Source organism: Callorhinus ursinus, unplaced genomic scaffold (genome assembly GCF_003265705.2).
Source record: "Callorhinus ursinus isolate GAN/ISIS: 27379988/994484 unplaced genomic scaffold, GSC_fseal_2.0 scaffold3, whole genome shotgun sequence".
Lineage (NCBI taxonomy): Eukaryota > Metazoa > Chordata > Mammalia > Carnivora > Otariidae > Callorhinus > Callorhinus ursinus.
In genome coordinates, this window is record NW_027397065.1 from 93,420,394 (window position 1) to 93,437,450 (window position 17,057).

The 17,057-nt window shown below is 47.4% G+C and overlaps 1 protein-coding gene across 1 annotated transcript in view; it reads right to left on the minus strand.

Moving 5' to 3' along the window:
- The window catches only part of PLEKHG4B (pleckstrin homology and RhoGEF domain containing G4B), a 91,827-nt gene that overhangs the window by 62,311 nt on the left and 12,459 nt on the right, over window positions 1-17,057 (minus strand). The window contains exon 3 of the mRNA XM_073891144.1: window positions 171-368. Within this exon, the coding sequence (XP_073747245.1) occupies window positions 171-368 (198 nt within the window). The remainder of the gene's footprint in view (window positions 1-170; window positions 369-17,057) is intronic.

Genomic DNA, 17,057 nt, shown 5'->3' on the forward strand with positions numbered 1-17,057 from the left:
GGTACCAAGTAACACTTTGCCTGTCTCTTCCCTATAGTCAAGGGCAGGAAGGTGTCATCTGCAGGGGAGGGTCTCACAGGTTTCCTTCTGCAGGGAAAATCATCACACAGGCTCTGTCCCTTCAGAGGAGGGTCCCACACAGGTTTTGGCTCCTCAGGGCAGGTACTCACACAGGCTTCCTGCTGCAGATGCTGTAGGGCCCTCTTGGCTGGGATGAGGAAGTCAGTGAGGCAGCGCAGCCCATCCCCACCATGGAGTCTCTCCGCCACACTGAACAGCTGCCAGAGCACCGTGGCTGCCGTGGCCTCAAAAGGTGGGTAGAGGGCAGACAGTGTGTTCTGGATATAGGTGTCAAGGGATTCCAGATCCTGAAATGCAAGAGAGGATCAGGTAATTTAAAACATCAATTAAGACAGGTGCAGGGGTGCCTGGGTGGCTCAGTCGGCTAAGCGGCTGCCTTTGGCTCAGGTCATGATCCCAGTGTCCTGGGATCGAGCCCTGCATCGGGCCCCCTGCTCAGCGGGGAGCCTGCTTCTCCTTCTCCCACTCCCCGCTTGTGTTCCTGCTCTCGCTCTCTCTCTGTCAAATACATAAATATCATCTTTAAAAAAAAAAGGCAGGTGCAGAAGATACTTTTCACAGGCTGGCTATGTAAGAGTCCACTTTTTGGGCTCTGTCTTATATCTGGGTATTTGAGTTGTCTTTGTGGAATGGGAAGGTACTGGCAAATCCTCAGCATGGTGGGGGATTCCTCTTGGAGCAATCTCCTGGTCCTTCACATTGTCACACAGCAGAAGCATACTGAGGAAGTTTCCATGACTGCATTAAGTAGATCTGACCCCTATGCCTATAAGGTGAACCCTAAATAACACTTTGTAAGTGAGGTGGTTGCTGCTGTCACATGAGGCACAATCAAGTTCCACCCCAACAAATTCTGAAATGTGCACCTGAAATGCTATATTTTAGGATTATCCACGGAGCATGTGGAATTTCTTAGGGAGCCTTCCCCTTCTCTGGTTCCCCCCTCCCTGGCAATCCTGGGTCTGCAGGGAATGGGGGAGGTCCCTGTGTCAAGGACAGAGCTGGTCCACATGTAGCTTAATACTCAGAAAACTTCACCTACAGCAAATACATTTTAATTGTATTGATAATTTTTTAAAAATTTAAACAAAAACCAGTAGGGCATCCTTTATCAAAACCACAAAATTGTACCCATTTGGTCATTATGAAAACATTATCCTTTGGTACCTGATTTGCTCTTTATGTTTTTACGCAACAAAAGTTTATGTAAAGACAGAATGCTTTTAGTTTAAACGATATTTAATGCCATTTTTAGATGTAATATTTCCTGAGGAAATAACACAGGGTTCATTTGGGAAAAAAATTCAAGGCTACAATAACAGTTAAAAGTCAAAGAGTTTAAAATTGTGAAGCCGATTTTTAAAGGAACAATGATTACATCCGAGACTCCTCTGAACAGCTCATGATATAGATAATTTCCTAAAGAAATTGAAAATAAAACAGTGACTCCCCTGGGCCTGAAGCAGGTAAGGACTCAGGCCATCTGTCCTGATGGAGGGGCCAGGCTGCAAAGCAACCGGGGAGGTGCGTGCTGCAGTGAGTCCATCTGTGGAAGCTCCCACCTCTGTGTCAGTGTGGTGAGGCACTGGTCAGATATGCTCTGGAGCTCCCATGCCCATAAGGGCTTCCCCATGTCTGTCTGCTCCCCTCCCTCCATATGCCTGGGTCTCCCCACCAGACAGGGCCACTCACTCATTAGAAATTATCTAAATACTGATTTTGGGGCACCTGGGTGGCTCAGTTGGTTAAGCGACTGCCTTTGGCTCAGGTCATGATCCTGGAGTCCCAGGGTCGAGTCCTACATCGGGCTCCCTGCTCAGCGGGGAGTCTGCTTCTCCCTCTGACCCTCCCTCCTCTCATGTGCTCTCTCTCTCAAATAAATAAAATACAATATTTATAAATAAATAAATAAATAATTAAATAAATACTGATTTTTGTTTAGAAAATGCCAAGGTGGTCTGATGTCTAAACACAAATCACACCTGAGCCACCAGTGACCATCCAGCCTATGAGAAGAATGGTGTTCTTAAGCCAGTGGAAGAATCATGCTCCGAATAGGATGCTCCTCAAAGAGATCTGAAGCAAACACTTACTTGTGATACAAGAAACTGGCAAAAGTGGAAGGACATGTCTTTAATGACCTATTTCAGAGGAAGTGAAATACAAACTGTGGATCCTCCCCGGGAGAGATGTCCTCCTGCTGTGCAGATACCCAAACCCAGACAGACTCCTCCTCCAGACTCACAGGTAGGTCCTGAATCTCATGTCCAACTGTGGTCAGCAGCCTCCCAGTGGGTCTCCTGGCCTCCACCTCACCCATTCATCTTCTGAAAACTGCCCAATGTGAGGAAGAGACAGGCAATCTCTAGGATTTCATAGCTTCCCTGGCCCTTCTCTGCCCTTGGATTCCTCTTGTGACTGAGTGAGGCTCCAACACTTGGCCTGAAGGGCACCCCTCCACCCAGATCCTGGTCCAGGCAAGAGCTGCCCATGGGAAGCTGTCTGCGTGCCCAGATGCCACTTCCCAGTAAGTTGAGGAAGCCTTGGGCAAGCCAGAGGGAACATATTCTCTAGCCTCTTCTATGGTAATGTGCCCTAAGTAACTGTCTGCACAGCCCCTTCCTGGCTGTCACCTGCTTCTCTGGGTACTTCATGACCAGGAACAGCAGAGCATGATGCTGCACCCAGGGCCACTGCCTCACAAGCTCCCCAATCATTTTGCAGATGGTGCCCGTTCTTGCTCTTGGGAAGAGAGGGTCTGACGAATAAGCAGACAGCAGGACCAGGGGTGGGCAGAGCCTGAGGGGCCATTCCAGGCTCAGCACTGTGGCATATGCATGGTACAGGTCAACCATTCCCACGTGTACACAACTCTAAGAATTTAGTTTTTTTCAAGAGACACAAATTATAAGAGGGGGAGGCAGATATATACAACCCAGAGAGCAGAGGGACAGAATTATCACATTACAACAAAATCAAGTTACCTGAATATATTCAATTTAGCTTAAGAAAATAGGTAAGAATATAGTATATCTTAGAAAGATTTCCATAAGAAATGCTTAAAAAGAGAATTATCTTGGTATCTTAAAGGGTAAAGTTCAATCATCTTGAATGTTTACTCTGTATAACATTTTCTTTCCTGATGTTTCCTGGGATGAATGTGTATGTGTTACCCCTTGTATGTGTGAAGGAAAAGGTGTGTGCAGAGCTGGGTGTGTGTGCCAGGGCAAGTTTGCATGTGAGGGAAAGTGTTTGTGAGGGAAAGCGCATGTGAAAGTGTGTTTGAGGGAAAGTGTGCGTGAGAAAGTGTGTCTAAGGGAAAGTGTGTGAGGGAAAGTGCATATGAGGGAAAGTGTGCATGTGATGGAAAGTGTTCGAGAGAAAGTGTGTGAGGGAAAGTGTGCATGTGTGAGAAAGTATATGTGAGGGAAAGTGTGTCAGGGAAAGCATGTGTCAGGGAAAGTATGTGTGTGAGGGAAAGTGTATGTGAGAAGAGTGTGTGTGTGCCAGAGAAAGTGTGTGTGTGAGGGAAAGTGTCTGTGTGAAGAAAAGTGTGTATGTGAGGGAAAATGTGTGTTGAATCCCAGTGTGTGAAAGCATCTGAAGTTGTGTGCTGGAGGGTAGATTGGTGGTGAGCCAAGAGAAATATTAGGGGCAAATCCTTAACACAGTTCCTTGGCCTTTGGTTGCCCAGGAAGAGAAGGGAGTAGCCACAGGGTCAGGGAGAATGTCTGTGTGGGTACCTCTGGCCCATTCAGCCTGGGCCTGCTCTCTGTAAGGCGTGACTCAGCCATTCACCAAATCTGGCACACCATCAGGATGAGCAGAAATAGGAGGGAAGAGAGCAGACAAAGGCAGATGTCATCACTCTGTTGATGGTTAAGGACTGATTTCTTCTCCTTATGTAATTCAGGTTTCCTGATTCAACCAAAGGCACACACACACGGATTTGGGCTGACTTCAAAACCGGGATCTTCACGCATCTACTTGATCCTGAATCTTACTGTGGCTTAGAATGCAATTCTCTGCAGATGTACATTAGTGGATTGGTGAAATAGTACTCGTACAAAGCACTTAATTACCATTTTGCTGAACTGTGAATCAGTGTGTCATTATTTGGCCAACTGCAAGACTGCCTTTGCATTTTAACAATGGAAAATTTTTACGTCTGGAGAAACATTTTAGGGCTCTACTCTTCAATGAAGGATTTATTTTTCCAACTAACTTTAGGTAAAACTTTATTGAAAGAAGGGTGATTTTTGAAGTCTAGACCCTTGTCTCTCACAATGTCTGTACCCTCCATGAGTAAGCATGTTCCTCCTGGCACCTAGCCCCCAGGAGATGACCCAGCCTCAGCGTAGGGGCCCTCCCTGCAACCCTCCAGGCCTTGCACATGCTGGAGATGAGAAGACAGAGGCTAGGGGTCCACAGGCCCTTCTATGCCCATCCTGTGGTGGGACGGTCTCAGGGACACCGGAAAGACGCCTGAATGCTTGGTTCTAAAACACGCATCAGCTAGAGATGGCCTGCTTCTTCCTCCCAGGGGACAGGTAACATGCTAAATGTCAAAGCAAAGGTAATTTCTTCTCGTTTCAAAGACAGGGCTGAGCTAAAGGAGAAGAGCAGTTGATGAATAGGACAAGGAAACAGCAGGCTGGAGGGACTGGGCTGAGGCTGGCCTGGCAAAGACTGACCATCAGTGCTCACAGTGTCACTCAAGTACAACATCTCTAAGGATGATGGAAGGCAGAGCCACAGAGGTGTTGGAGCAGCTGCTAGTAGGGTGGGTGGGCCTGGGTGTCAGGACCCTTTCACCCACCTGGAAGGTCTGCAGGGGCTTACTGCATGCACCACCCCTGTCTCCTAGGGAAGAGCACCCCAAGATGAGAGACTGCTAGAGAGCTAGATCCCCAAGTGGGCAGTGCACAAACTGGGCTCCGAGACCCTCACCCCACCTTCCTTGCACGGCCGTCAGCTGCTGGCTGACCCCTGCATGTCCCAACAGGGAGAGAAGGTGCTGGAACATCCAAGGCTTCAGCACAGCCATACCAGAGATGGTTTCCCTACAACTACTGCCAGTGATCAGAGGAGCCCACTACCCAGTCTCGTGGGTGATCCCGCTACATTTGGGCCCCTGCACCCTGGGGACGGTGGGGCATGTGTGGGAGGACAACACTGCAGAATAGTTGGAGTGAGGTCTCAGTTGGGGTAGGAGAAGACTGAGCAGCTGCAGTAAGGAGCACCGTCCTCTCTGCCCGCCACTGGCCAGGCTGGGGGCTCCTCTGGCACCCAGTCACGCCGTCTCATTCTGAAAACTGACAGGGCACTGACGCTGGATCAAAGAGAACAAGGGCTGCAGGCATCCTCTGGGAGGCAAGGCTGGGGTGGGTGGATGGGGTGGGGGCTGCGGTCACCAAGACCCCTAATCTGGTCTGGGAGCTCATCTCATCCTGCAGCCCCATGACCAGCTCCCAGCGATACCTCAGATGCTGCAGCCTAGGATGGGACCCCAGAGAGTGGGGGACAGAGGGGTGCCCCCACCCAAGCACTTCCACCCAGAATGTCAGGGTGGCCTTTACACTTACCACCGTGGCCTTTGCCAGATTTTATAAATGGAGGTCCAGATGTACAAGTGGCAGTAGGCACCCACTATGGGACACTGGAGCTGTTCCTACAGCCCCTCCAAACAGGGGCCCTGGGACAGGAGGGGCACCCACATCAGGCCTATCCCTGCCCCACTTTCCATCAGTAGCTACCTTCTCAGCCTTCTGGGGACCGGGTGTGAAACCCACACTCCCCAGGAGGCTTGCTCTCAGCAACCGACCTGGTTACAGCACTCAGGCCCTGTTAATAAGGGCCTCCTTCCTGAAGGGTGCCGATGACTATCTCTGGTTTCCTGTGTGCACAGACCCAGGAACTACTTTTGAATCAAAGAAATCCTGTCCAGAAAGCCTAGCCCCCTCTGCTGGGCTGATGTGCCAGCCGGTCTACATCCAGCTTGTCTACACCTGGTCTGTATACTTCCATATGGGTCAGCATCTCCAGCTAACCTTCTGCCTGGCCCCACTGGTGACCCTGGCCACCACTTCTGGGCCCTTCCTGGGCCCAGGTGGCTACGTCTGCCACCTGAGGGCTGGGGCTTCTCTCCTGGACCAGTGCTCTGCAGGCTCTGACCCCTGGGCCTTTACAGCTCACCTCACACCTTCTCCAGACACTCCTTGGCCTTCCTAACCCAGGTGAGCCTTCTTTCTCAAGCTCAGGACTGCTCACTTAGCACGAAGTTGCCCTCTGGTTGTGTGTCTCCAAAACTGGGGTCTGCCTCTGGCCTGTGCACCATGTGGTCCGCCCCAGTGCATTCATGGAGTTGAGTTACATCATGAAATGTCTACAAGATCTTTAGAAGAGAGAGGCAGGGAAATGTTTGGGCAAATGTTCAGCACAAATAGATCTGGGCTCTAAAATCACGCTTCATTTGTGGGGAAAAGATCCCTCTGGGGAACACTTGTTCTCCACGATGCTGGACAGAGAAAACACTTGCCTACATCCCAGAAAGTACTGAGTAGACACAAAACAGAGCAACCCTTCTATGGTGGGCTGTTGTTCACAGACTCCTGGCCTCCCTGGGGAAGATGGCACGTCCCTGTGCATGGGCATCAGGCATGGCCGTGTGACAAATATGGTGGCAGCGGCAGATACGGGTTCTGACAGAGGCTTTGTGAGCCAGCATGTGCTCCAACACACTACCTTTCCCTCTGCCACAAGTTGGATAACACCCCAGAGAGGCTGTTCCACAAGCCTGGACCCCAGAGTAAAACTGATGTGATCACCATGATGGGCACATGGCAAGAGCAGGTCATCACTGTGCTGACCACTGAGATGTGGGGGGTCATTGGATATGCAGCATAACCTGCACATCCTGATACCCTCTAGGGCCTGGTACCCCAACTCACAGTCCTTCCAACCACCCCCCCCCACCGCAACCACAGCACACACCTTGGCACGGGTTACCACCTCTACCCAGGTACTCCCGCCCCCCGGACAGGTGTCCTGTAATGCACCTGGAGGGACTGAGCTTCACAGCCTCCAGGTTGTGCATCCTGAGCTGGAGCTTGTTCTCAGAGGCCTCCTGGGGAGACCAAGCCCCACAGGGTGGGGATGGAGCAGAACTTTGGGGCTCCATCTCTGTGGCTCCAGGGTGGGAGGTGCATTTGGTATATCTTAATCTCAGCTGTATCTCCAGGAGTGTTCCAGGCTGTTCACAAACACATCCCTGAAAATGTTTGCTTTGAATTAATACACAAGTTACCAATGAAACATGAAACACATGGTCGCCTGACTTCAGCAAATCTAAAGCTGGTGTTTGCATCACAGTGGATCGTGGGTGCTGAGCATTACTGACAATGGAAACCCCTTAACAGCGCTGAATACCCGGCACAGTGGCAATGTCTGCTGGCAGGCATGTTGGGACGGCTGCCCTTTGGAGTTCTGAGCTCAGAACCCCGCTGGGATCGCTGCCAGGACAGCCTCTCTCAAGTTGAGTGGATTGCGGATGCAGTGCCACCTTTCTTCCTTTCCTCCCCCTCAGATGCCTGTTCCACCTGGAGCAAGAACTTCCCAGGGGGCTTATGCTCTACCAATGTCTTTTTAAAACTGATTTTATGTTCTTCCTGCTCGTCCCAGCTTCCCAGACTAACGTAGTGTGTGTAAGAACTTGCTGACATGGAATTGGCAGGTGGAAGAACCCAGACCCTCCCTCCCACCCCTGCCCACCGAGCCACCAGTGGGGGCAGCCGGGCACGTCTCTAGGTCCCTGCCCGTGTCAGAGGTGGGTCAGGCCTGTGCCTCCTGATCACGCTCTACTTTGGGCCACCGTTCCCTTGACTGTTACATGGGAGGAGCTCTCAGGTGGCTGTGAGGACTGAGGGCAGGGACTTCAGGAGAGGACCTGGCCCGTGGCAGGTGTGTGTCCAATAGGGCCTGCCAGGGGCTCTCTTCCGGAGGATGAGCCGCAGGCAGCTGTACCCTCCCTGTTGAAACATGCCCTTCAGCCTTCCGGCTGGAACGTGCCCAGCTCAGAAGCTAGAGTCCTTTTTTCAACATGATCCCTTTTCTGTTCCAGGATTTCATTCTCCCATTTTAATCATCTTGGGAGGCACCTGCTTTTTCTATCTAGGGCTTGACGTTAAACAATCACAAAACCAACCCTGTGTGATGAAACAAAGTATGTAAACATAACCTCCAACATTTCCAAAACCAATCCTCCCCAGAGCTTCAGAGACAAAAAGCATATCAGAGCGCCTTCCTTCAGAGGTAAAGAAACTGAATTAGCTGCAGGATCACAGAGGTGTCATGGCCTCCCAGCTGCTGGGGCTGAATGGGGGCTGGACCGTTTCGCCCTTGGACCCACCTCCATGGACTTGCCCCAGAACCAGGGCACGGGAATGCTGTGCACCTTGGCTCCCAGGCAGCCAGGAGGGCATGAACGTAGCTGCCTGGCGTGTGGCCGCTGAACCTCCATGCCATGAAGCCACAACAAGCACAGTGGTGGTAAAGGAGATGGCACCTCACAGTTAACACCACGTTCACACGTGTGACTCCTATGACTGGCATAACCACCCAGTCCTGAAGGTCTACGTTCATTATGCACTTACGTCACCAGCCATTCTGTCCAACCTATGGGGGCCTGATGTCAGAATTTGCCTTGAACTGATAGGGTTTTATCTTCTGGAGACACACTCAGAATCTTCCACTGGGTGTTCTTTGGAAAAGCTACCTCTTCAGCCTCTAAGCACCTGTAGGAGCACCCAAGATTTCACATGTAGGTGTGGGGGCATCCTGGTGTCACCCCAGCTCCTCTGTCCCTGCTGGTCTCTATGCAATACTATGCAAACCATGACCTCAGTGGTTAGGAGAAAACACAAAAGAAGAACACTAGTTCAGACATGGAAATTGTGAAATTCACACTTCAGTGCCCATAAATAAAGTTTCATTGGAATACAGCCACCTTGTTCCAGGTATTGCTTATGGCTACCACAAAGGCAGAGCAGAGCTGAGTATCAGACTGAGACATACAGTCCTTCAAAGCCCCTAAGGCTTACCGTCTGGCCCTTCAAGAAGGTCTGCTGACCCCACCCTCAAGGAAGGAAGTCCTCCAAGGCAGCCAAAGGGCAGTGAGTGGGTGGACACAGGGGCAGCCCCCACCCCCCTTCCCTGTGTGCTGTCCCCGAGTTGCATAGACCCCGGCTCCAGCACAGCTACATTTCTGGGTGAAGGCTTTGTTGACACCATCATTTTCTGATTCCACACTCAAGTTCCAACTAACTGTCAGGGGTTTTGTTCAGGAACAGCTTTATTCCATGTGGGCTTTGAGGCCCACAGTCAAAGGCCTTAGCCCACAACAAAGGGTGGCACCCAGCGCCTCTGTCTCTGGGGGGGTGGTTATTAATTTCTCCTCATGGTCAAGTGCTTGGAAAATGTCTAAAAGCAGTCATTTCAAGTTCTCAGTATCCTTTTTTGGATTTACTAGCCTAATATACAACCAGGGAACTCCCTAACTTGGGAGCTGTGCAAGTCTTGGATGCACCTTCATGCCAGCATCTGTTAGGTGATTATGGGTGTCCACGGAAAGCTCAAGCACAGTGCTTGCCACGGGCCATGCATTCACTTGGTCATTACCAGGACAGAAGCAGCTGCAAACACAAGGTCCCAGACCAAGGCTTGCCCTTGGTCAGGAGCCCATCATGCCAGCGACCAAGGAGTGACCCTGCTCTGCTGCTTACCTGCTGATCCCACAGTAATTGCTCAAACAGACACAGTCCTCTCCTCAGCATAGAGGGGAAGCAAACCTCCCAGAGAAGCAGAAGGAAGGATGGGCAGGGGGGCGGCAAGGCTCCAGGAAAGGGTGGAGGGGCACATGTGCAGGTGCCAGTGAAGAGGCAGTGTCGCTGGCCAGGCAGTGAGTTGAGTCCAGGGCCCAAGGCGAGAGTAGGCTCAGGGGGACACCACCTGTCAAGGTCACCCGGGGTTCTACACTGGCTGTGGTATAGCACAAAGAACCCAGATTTCTGCACATCTGGTTTCTTCATTTGTAAAACAGGAATCTAATTCATCAGTTATTCCACAAGGGTAAAAGCATATAACTAGAAAGCTTCTTATTTAATAGAAACCGACAGTGAAACGTTGGCTTTGAGACATTTTGGCTGAATTTAGTTCTCTGAAGGCACTTGATAAGAAGTGTACAAGAGTGGCATGTTGACCTCAATCAGTGCAGATTGGTTTCCTCATGCTGAAATGTGACTTCAGGTGGAAGAAAGAGTTTGTTCACTCTACACCATGGCAAGACCAGAGAAGATTATGTCAACCTGAAAACCTCCAGCAGTCCTAATTACACCAAATTTGACCTTTCTGCAGTGAGTTCTGTATTGAGCCCTGGTCCACAGCAGAGCATGAGTGAACCACAAGGCACATGCAGACAGGCCTGAACACCAATTTGCAGTTCTTTAGGGGAATGATTGATAATAGCCATTTTTCCTGCTTAACTTATCTGGAAAACCCTTTGGCAGGAAAGAAAAGTGCTCTTGAAATGTGTCTGCTCAACCAGATGTGTGGCTCTTCATGTATAAAGAGAAAAACTTACCTCTTCCCTCTACGTTTTGTGTTGTCTTTATTTGTTCACATCACTGTGAAATTGAGCCAAATTAGCCACCCACAAAAGCACAGTAAATTCCCTTTTGTCTGAGTACAGCTGCTTTGCCGGTCTCTTCCGGCAGCACACCTGGCCTCTCCTCACCTTTCCCACGCATGTGTCCAACAAACAACTAATACTCTTGAAGGGGGATTGAAACTAGTCTTTCTGAGTTGTAGATCTGACAGCCGACGCCACATGTATCACCAAAGACGTGTTCTTTATACTTTCGGATATATTCCAACACGAATAAAGGAGGAGTAGGCACAAACATGGTAGGTGGGAGTGTTACATTGTGTATTTGCACTAGTAGTTGAGAAATGCTACCCTAACATCTCTCCAAAGCATCCTGTGAGCAGAGACCCAGCCACTGCTGTGATGAAAGTCAGGAGCCAGCCTAATTTGGGCTTTTCAAAACAGGAGCACACAAATAAAATCTTAAAAAAAAAAAACAAAAATACAGGAGCACAGGTATCCTAGAAAAGTCCCTCTCAGACAGTCAGTGTTTCTCAGCCTGATGGTGGCTTGAAGGTAGCTATCACCCAGATGCTCATCTGATTTTAACCATTAAGGTGAGGGGGCTCCAATATGGTGCTCATGGAAAACCACAGATATACTTTTAAGTTACAAATGATTCCTGTACTTTTCCTGAAGGACTTTGTGATGTATACAATCTTTAGTCTGAGTGGGATGGGTGCTGACTACCTACACTGGGCTGAGGTTGTTGGGGAATTGGTGCTGGGTCTAGGCTGAAGCACCTTTGTCTTTCCCAGAGGGAGGCTGGAGTGAAGCCTTCAAGTTTGCAGAAGTTCTGGCTAGGAAGACTCTATAGGGACATCTGATGAGGCTGCAGGAAGGTAAATGGAACTGGCAGTTGGTTAAGCACAATTTAAGGTATTTTAAGGGAAAATACAAACTCTGTGTACATGATAAGAACAACAAAAAAGTTATTCTAATGAGAAACCTGTGACAAATCCTTTCCCAATGTCCTGGGCCCAGCAGGTGGCTTACCAACTCTTGGGAATCCAGAATGGAGGAGTCCTTGGAGCACAAAAGACAAACACAGAACAGAGGGAAGGAAGTGCTGGTGCACACTGGGAATCCACTGACAAGATCCGAGACTCCCAGTGGTGGCCCAGCTCAGTCCACAGGAGCCTAGACCTGGCAAGGCCCTAACAAGTGGGCTGGTGCATGAGGACAGGGTGCATCCACACCTGCTGCGTGGGCACTGGTGAGCTCCACAGGGCAGTAGCTCGCTGGGGGCTGTGTAGTCAGCACGTCTGCACAGTCTGGCTATGAAGTGCTCACAGTGGGAATTAGAGCACCTGCTCTATGATCATCCTCCATCCACAGTGGGGACCTACCCCTGTTGTTTAGAATACTGTTTCCAGGAGGCAGTGACACCCAAGTTAGGCTGGTGACCCTGTCCAGGGCTTCCCAGACAATGGGAGTTTTCACCTGTGGTCCTGAAAACTCAAAGTGTTCCCATTTGGACAATAAGTGATAGGGCCAGTCATTGGTCCTGATGAATCAACCCCTTGTTTCTGCTGTCTCCTCCCTCCTTGTCTGTGCACTTTCTCATTAGAAGCTGCTCTGCTCACAGAGGCAGCCACTGTCCTTTCCACACTGAACACCAAAGTGCATTGAGTACCTACTGTGTGCTAAGCACTGTGCAGGATACAAAGATTAATGTCCTGGGCTGACAGCCTGGCAGAGGCTGTAAGACAAGAAAACCGTAATGTTGAGGGGGAATAATATTACAGGAAGGGAAGAAAGCGCCTCTTGTATGCTTAATTATACACCCAACGACAACAATGTGATGGATACTGACACGTGGGTTCTAGTGTCAGGCACTACTGAAACATTTTATGTGGATTAACCTCACACAGATCTTCTATGAACTATTTTTCTCTAGTCAGCTACACTTTAAAGTCTTAAAAATTAGTTTTAAATTTCTGCTGATTTCCTACTAATTTTGTACTTTTGCCTTTGATTCAAACTTTTTTCTTAAAAAGGACAGTTCTCATTTCAAGACTTACATTCTTAAAATGTATTCTTTTACAGCATAATGACATTTAAAAGCAGAATTATAGAACTCATTCCAAATCCTCAAAAAAAATACTAAGAAACCAAATCTAACAGCATTATTCAAAGGATTATTCACTATGACTAAGTGGAATTCATCCCAGGAATGCAAGAGTGGTTCAGCTATTAATCAAGACAAAACAACACATTAATAAAACAAAGGAAAAAGCCCATGATCATCTCAAATGATACAGAAAAAGCACCTGACAACATCCAATACACTTGATCAAAACATCAGAAAACTAGGAATAGAGAGGACCTTTCTCAACATGATAAAAGACACTTATAAAAATCCACAGCTAACCTCATACTCAATGGTGAAAGACTAAAAACTTTTCCCTTACGATCAAAATCAAGGCAAGGATACCCCCTTTCCCCACTGCTATGCAACACTGTCCTGGAAGTTCTAGCCAGAGCAGTTAGGTCAGAAAAAGAAACTAAAGGAATGCAAATTAGAAATAAAGAAGTAAAATGATCTCTACTTGTCAATGCAAATCCAAAAAATGCTACCTAGAGCTAATAAATTGGTTCAGCAACGTTGTACGGTACAAGAGCAACCGACAAAAATCAGTTGTGTTCCTATATCCTAGCAATGAATGATCCAAAAAGGAAATAATTCCATTACATAATAACATCCAAAAGAAATAAAATACGTAGGATACATTTTTTTCATTTCATTTTATTATTATATTATTTTTCATCCTGGTAAGTGTATTCTTTAAACCCTATTCGCTGCTTCCCCCATCTCCCCACCCACTTCCCGTCAGTTTGTTCTCTATAGTTAAGAGTCTGTTTGTCTTGCTTTTTTCCCCCCCTTTTCTCATTTGTTTTGTTCCTTAAATTCCACATGAGTGAGATCACCTGGTATTTTTCTTTCTCTAACTTATTTCACTTAGCATTACTCTCTCTAGCTCCCTCCATGTCACTGCAAATGGCAAGATTTCATTCTTTTCTACAGTGAATAATATTCCATTGTTACATATATGCCACCTCTTCTTTATCCATTCCTCACTTGATGGACACCTGGGCTGCTTCCATAGTTTGGCTATTATAAATGATGCTGCAATAAACACTGGGGTGCATGTAACCCTTTGAATTAATGTTTTCATTTTGGGGAGGTAAATACCTAATACTGCAATTACTGGATTGTAGGGTAGTTCTCTTTTTAATTTTTTGAGGAACCCCCATACTGTTTTCCACAGTGGCTGCACCAGTTTGCATTCCCACCAACAGTGCAAGAGGGTTCCCCTTCCTCTACATCCTTGCCAACACTTGTTTCTTATGTTACTGATCTTAGGTTCTGACAGATCCGGGGTGACGTCTCATTGCGGTTTTGATCTGCATTTCCCTGATGATGAGTGATATTGAGCATCTTCTCTTGTGTCTGTTGGCCATCTGTATGTCTTCCTTGGAGAAATGTCTGTTCATGTCTTCTGCCCATTGTAATCAGATTACTTTTTTGGGTGTTGAGTTGTACAAGTTCGTTATATACTATATATACTTTGGATACTAACCCTTTATTAAATATAACATTTGCAAGTATCTCTCCCATTCAGTTAGTTGCCTTTCAGTTTTGCTGTTTTCTTCACTGTGCAGAAACTTCATATTTTGATGTAATCCCAATAGTTTATTTTTGGTTTTATTTCCCTTGCCTCAGGAGACATATCTAGAAAAATGTGGCTAAGGCCAATGCCAGAGACTTTACTGCCCATGCTCTCTTCTAGGACTTTTACGGTTTCAGGTCTCACACGTAGGTCTTTAATCCAATTTGAGTTTATTTTTGCGTATGGTGAAAGAAAGTGGTCTAGTTCATTCTTCTGCATGTAGCTGTCCAGTTTTCCCAACACCAGTTGTTGAAGAGACTTTTTCCCACTGTATATTCATTCCTCCTTTGTTGAAGATTAATTGACCATATAATTGTGGGCTTATCTCTGGGTTTTCTGTTCCATTCCACTGACCTGTCTATTTTTATGCCAGTACTATACAGTTTTAATTACTCCTGCTTTGTAATATAACTTGAAATCTAGAATTGTGGTATCTCTAGATTTGTTTTTCTTTTTCAACATTGCTTTGGCTATTCAGGGTCTTTGTGGTTCCATACAAATTTTAGGACTGTTTGTTCTAGTTCTGTGAAAAATACTGTTTGTATTTTGACAGGGATTGCATTAAATCTGTAGATTGCTTTGGGTAGCACAGACATTTTACAATATTTGTTTTTCTAATCCATGAGCATGGGATGTCTTTCCAATTCTTCGTGTCATCTTCAATTTCTTTCATCAGTGTTTTATAATTTTCAGAGTACAGATCTTTCACCTCTTTGGTTAAAGTTTATTCCTAGGTATTTTATTATTTTTGGTGCAACTGTAAATGGGATTAAATGAGACTGTTTTCTTAATTTCACTTTCTGCTGCTTCATTATTAGTGTATAGAAATGCAACAGATTTCTGTACATTGCTTTCATATTCTGTGACCTTACTGAATTCATTTATCAGTTGTAGTTGTTTTTTGGTGGAGTCTTTAGGGTTTCTATATATAATATCAGGTGTGCAAATAATGAGAGTTTTACATATTCCTTACCAATTTAGATGCCTTTTATTTCTTTATGTTCTCTGATTGCTGTGGCTAGAACTTCAAGTACTATGTTGAATAACAGTGGTGAGTGTTACCTAAGATACATGTAACCAAGGGAATGAAAGACTCGAACACTGAAAACTACAAAACACTGCTGGGAGAAATTAAAGACACCTAAATAAATGGAAAAACATCCCAGGTTTACAGATTGGAAGACTTAATATTAAGATGTCAATAATATTCTAAAGCAATCTACAAACTCAACGCAATCTCTCCCAAAATTACAATGGCTTTTTTTTTTTCCAGAAATGGAAAAGACAATCCTCAAATTCATATGGAATTGCAATGGGCCCTGAACAGCCACAGCAATCCTGAACAAGAACAAAGTTGGGGGGGTGGAGCAAGATGGCGGAGGAGTAGGAGACCTAAATTTCATCTGGTCCCAGGAATTCAGCTGGATAGGTATCAAACCATTCTGAACACCTACGAACTCAACAGGAGATCGAAGAAAAGAATAGCAACAACTCTCTGAACAGAAAAACGACCACTTTCTGGAAGGTAGGACGTGCAGAGAAGTGAATCCGAGGCGATATTCGGGAGGATAGACGGCGGGGGAGGAGGCCTCTGTTGGCCGCTTCTGGCAAGTGACTGAGCAGCAGAGCACAAAATCGGAACTTTTAGAAGTCAGCTCCAGTGAGAGACGTTGCACCAGTGGCTAAGTGGGGGGTGGAACCCTCGCGGGACAGTGTGGTCTCAGGACCCTCGGGGTCACAGAAAGACTGGGGATGCCTGAGTGCGGCAGAGCTCCCAGGTATCAGAGCGGGAAAGCCAGCTGCAGAGACGGAGCTGAGGCGTGGGCTCTCAGCTCGGGGTTGCCATAAACTGTGATTGGTTACACAGTCGGGCCACTGCTCCTCCAGCAGGGACCCAACAAGCGGCAGATCTGGGGAGACTCCCCTTCCTCCCCTGGGAGGAGCGGCGTGGGAGTGCATGGCAGGGATCTGCTGGGTTTGGAGACTCCACATGGGGTCGGGTGCCAGAGATAGAAACCCTCGGTCACAGGCCGGGTGAGCACGGAGTGCGGCCGGAGCCTGGGGAGATGGGAGTGATTGACTGCTTTTCTCTGGGGGTGCACTGAGGAGCGGGGGCCCCCGAGTTCTCGGCTCCTCAGGGGCGGAGATTGGGAGGCCGCCATTTTCACTCTCGTCCTCCAAAGCTGTAAGGAAAGCTTGCAGGGAACAAAAGATCCCAAGAGCAAACCCAAGCAGATTACTTAGCCCGAACGGACAAGGGTGGGGCAATTCCGCCTCCTGCAAAGACATTTGGGGACCACGGCAACAGGCCCCTCCCCCAGAAGATCAGCAGGAACAGCCAGCAAGCCAAGACCAAGTTTAACGATCAATGAGAAGGGCAAAACTCCAGCGCTAGGGGAATACTGCACATAGAATTCATGGCTTTTTTACCATGATTCTTTAGTCTTTCAAAGTTAATTTTTTTTAACTATCTTTTTTTCTTTTTCCCTTTTTCAACCAACATCTTATCAATCCCTTTTTTAAAAAAAACATTTTTTATTTTTCATTTTTAGAGTCATATTTTTATCCCTTCATAGTAGTTACCCTTATTTTTGGCATATATA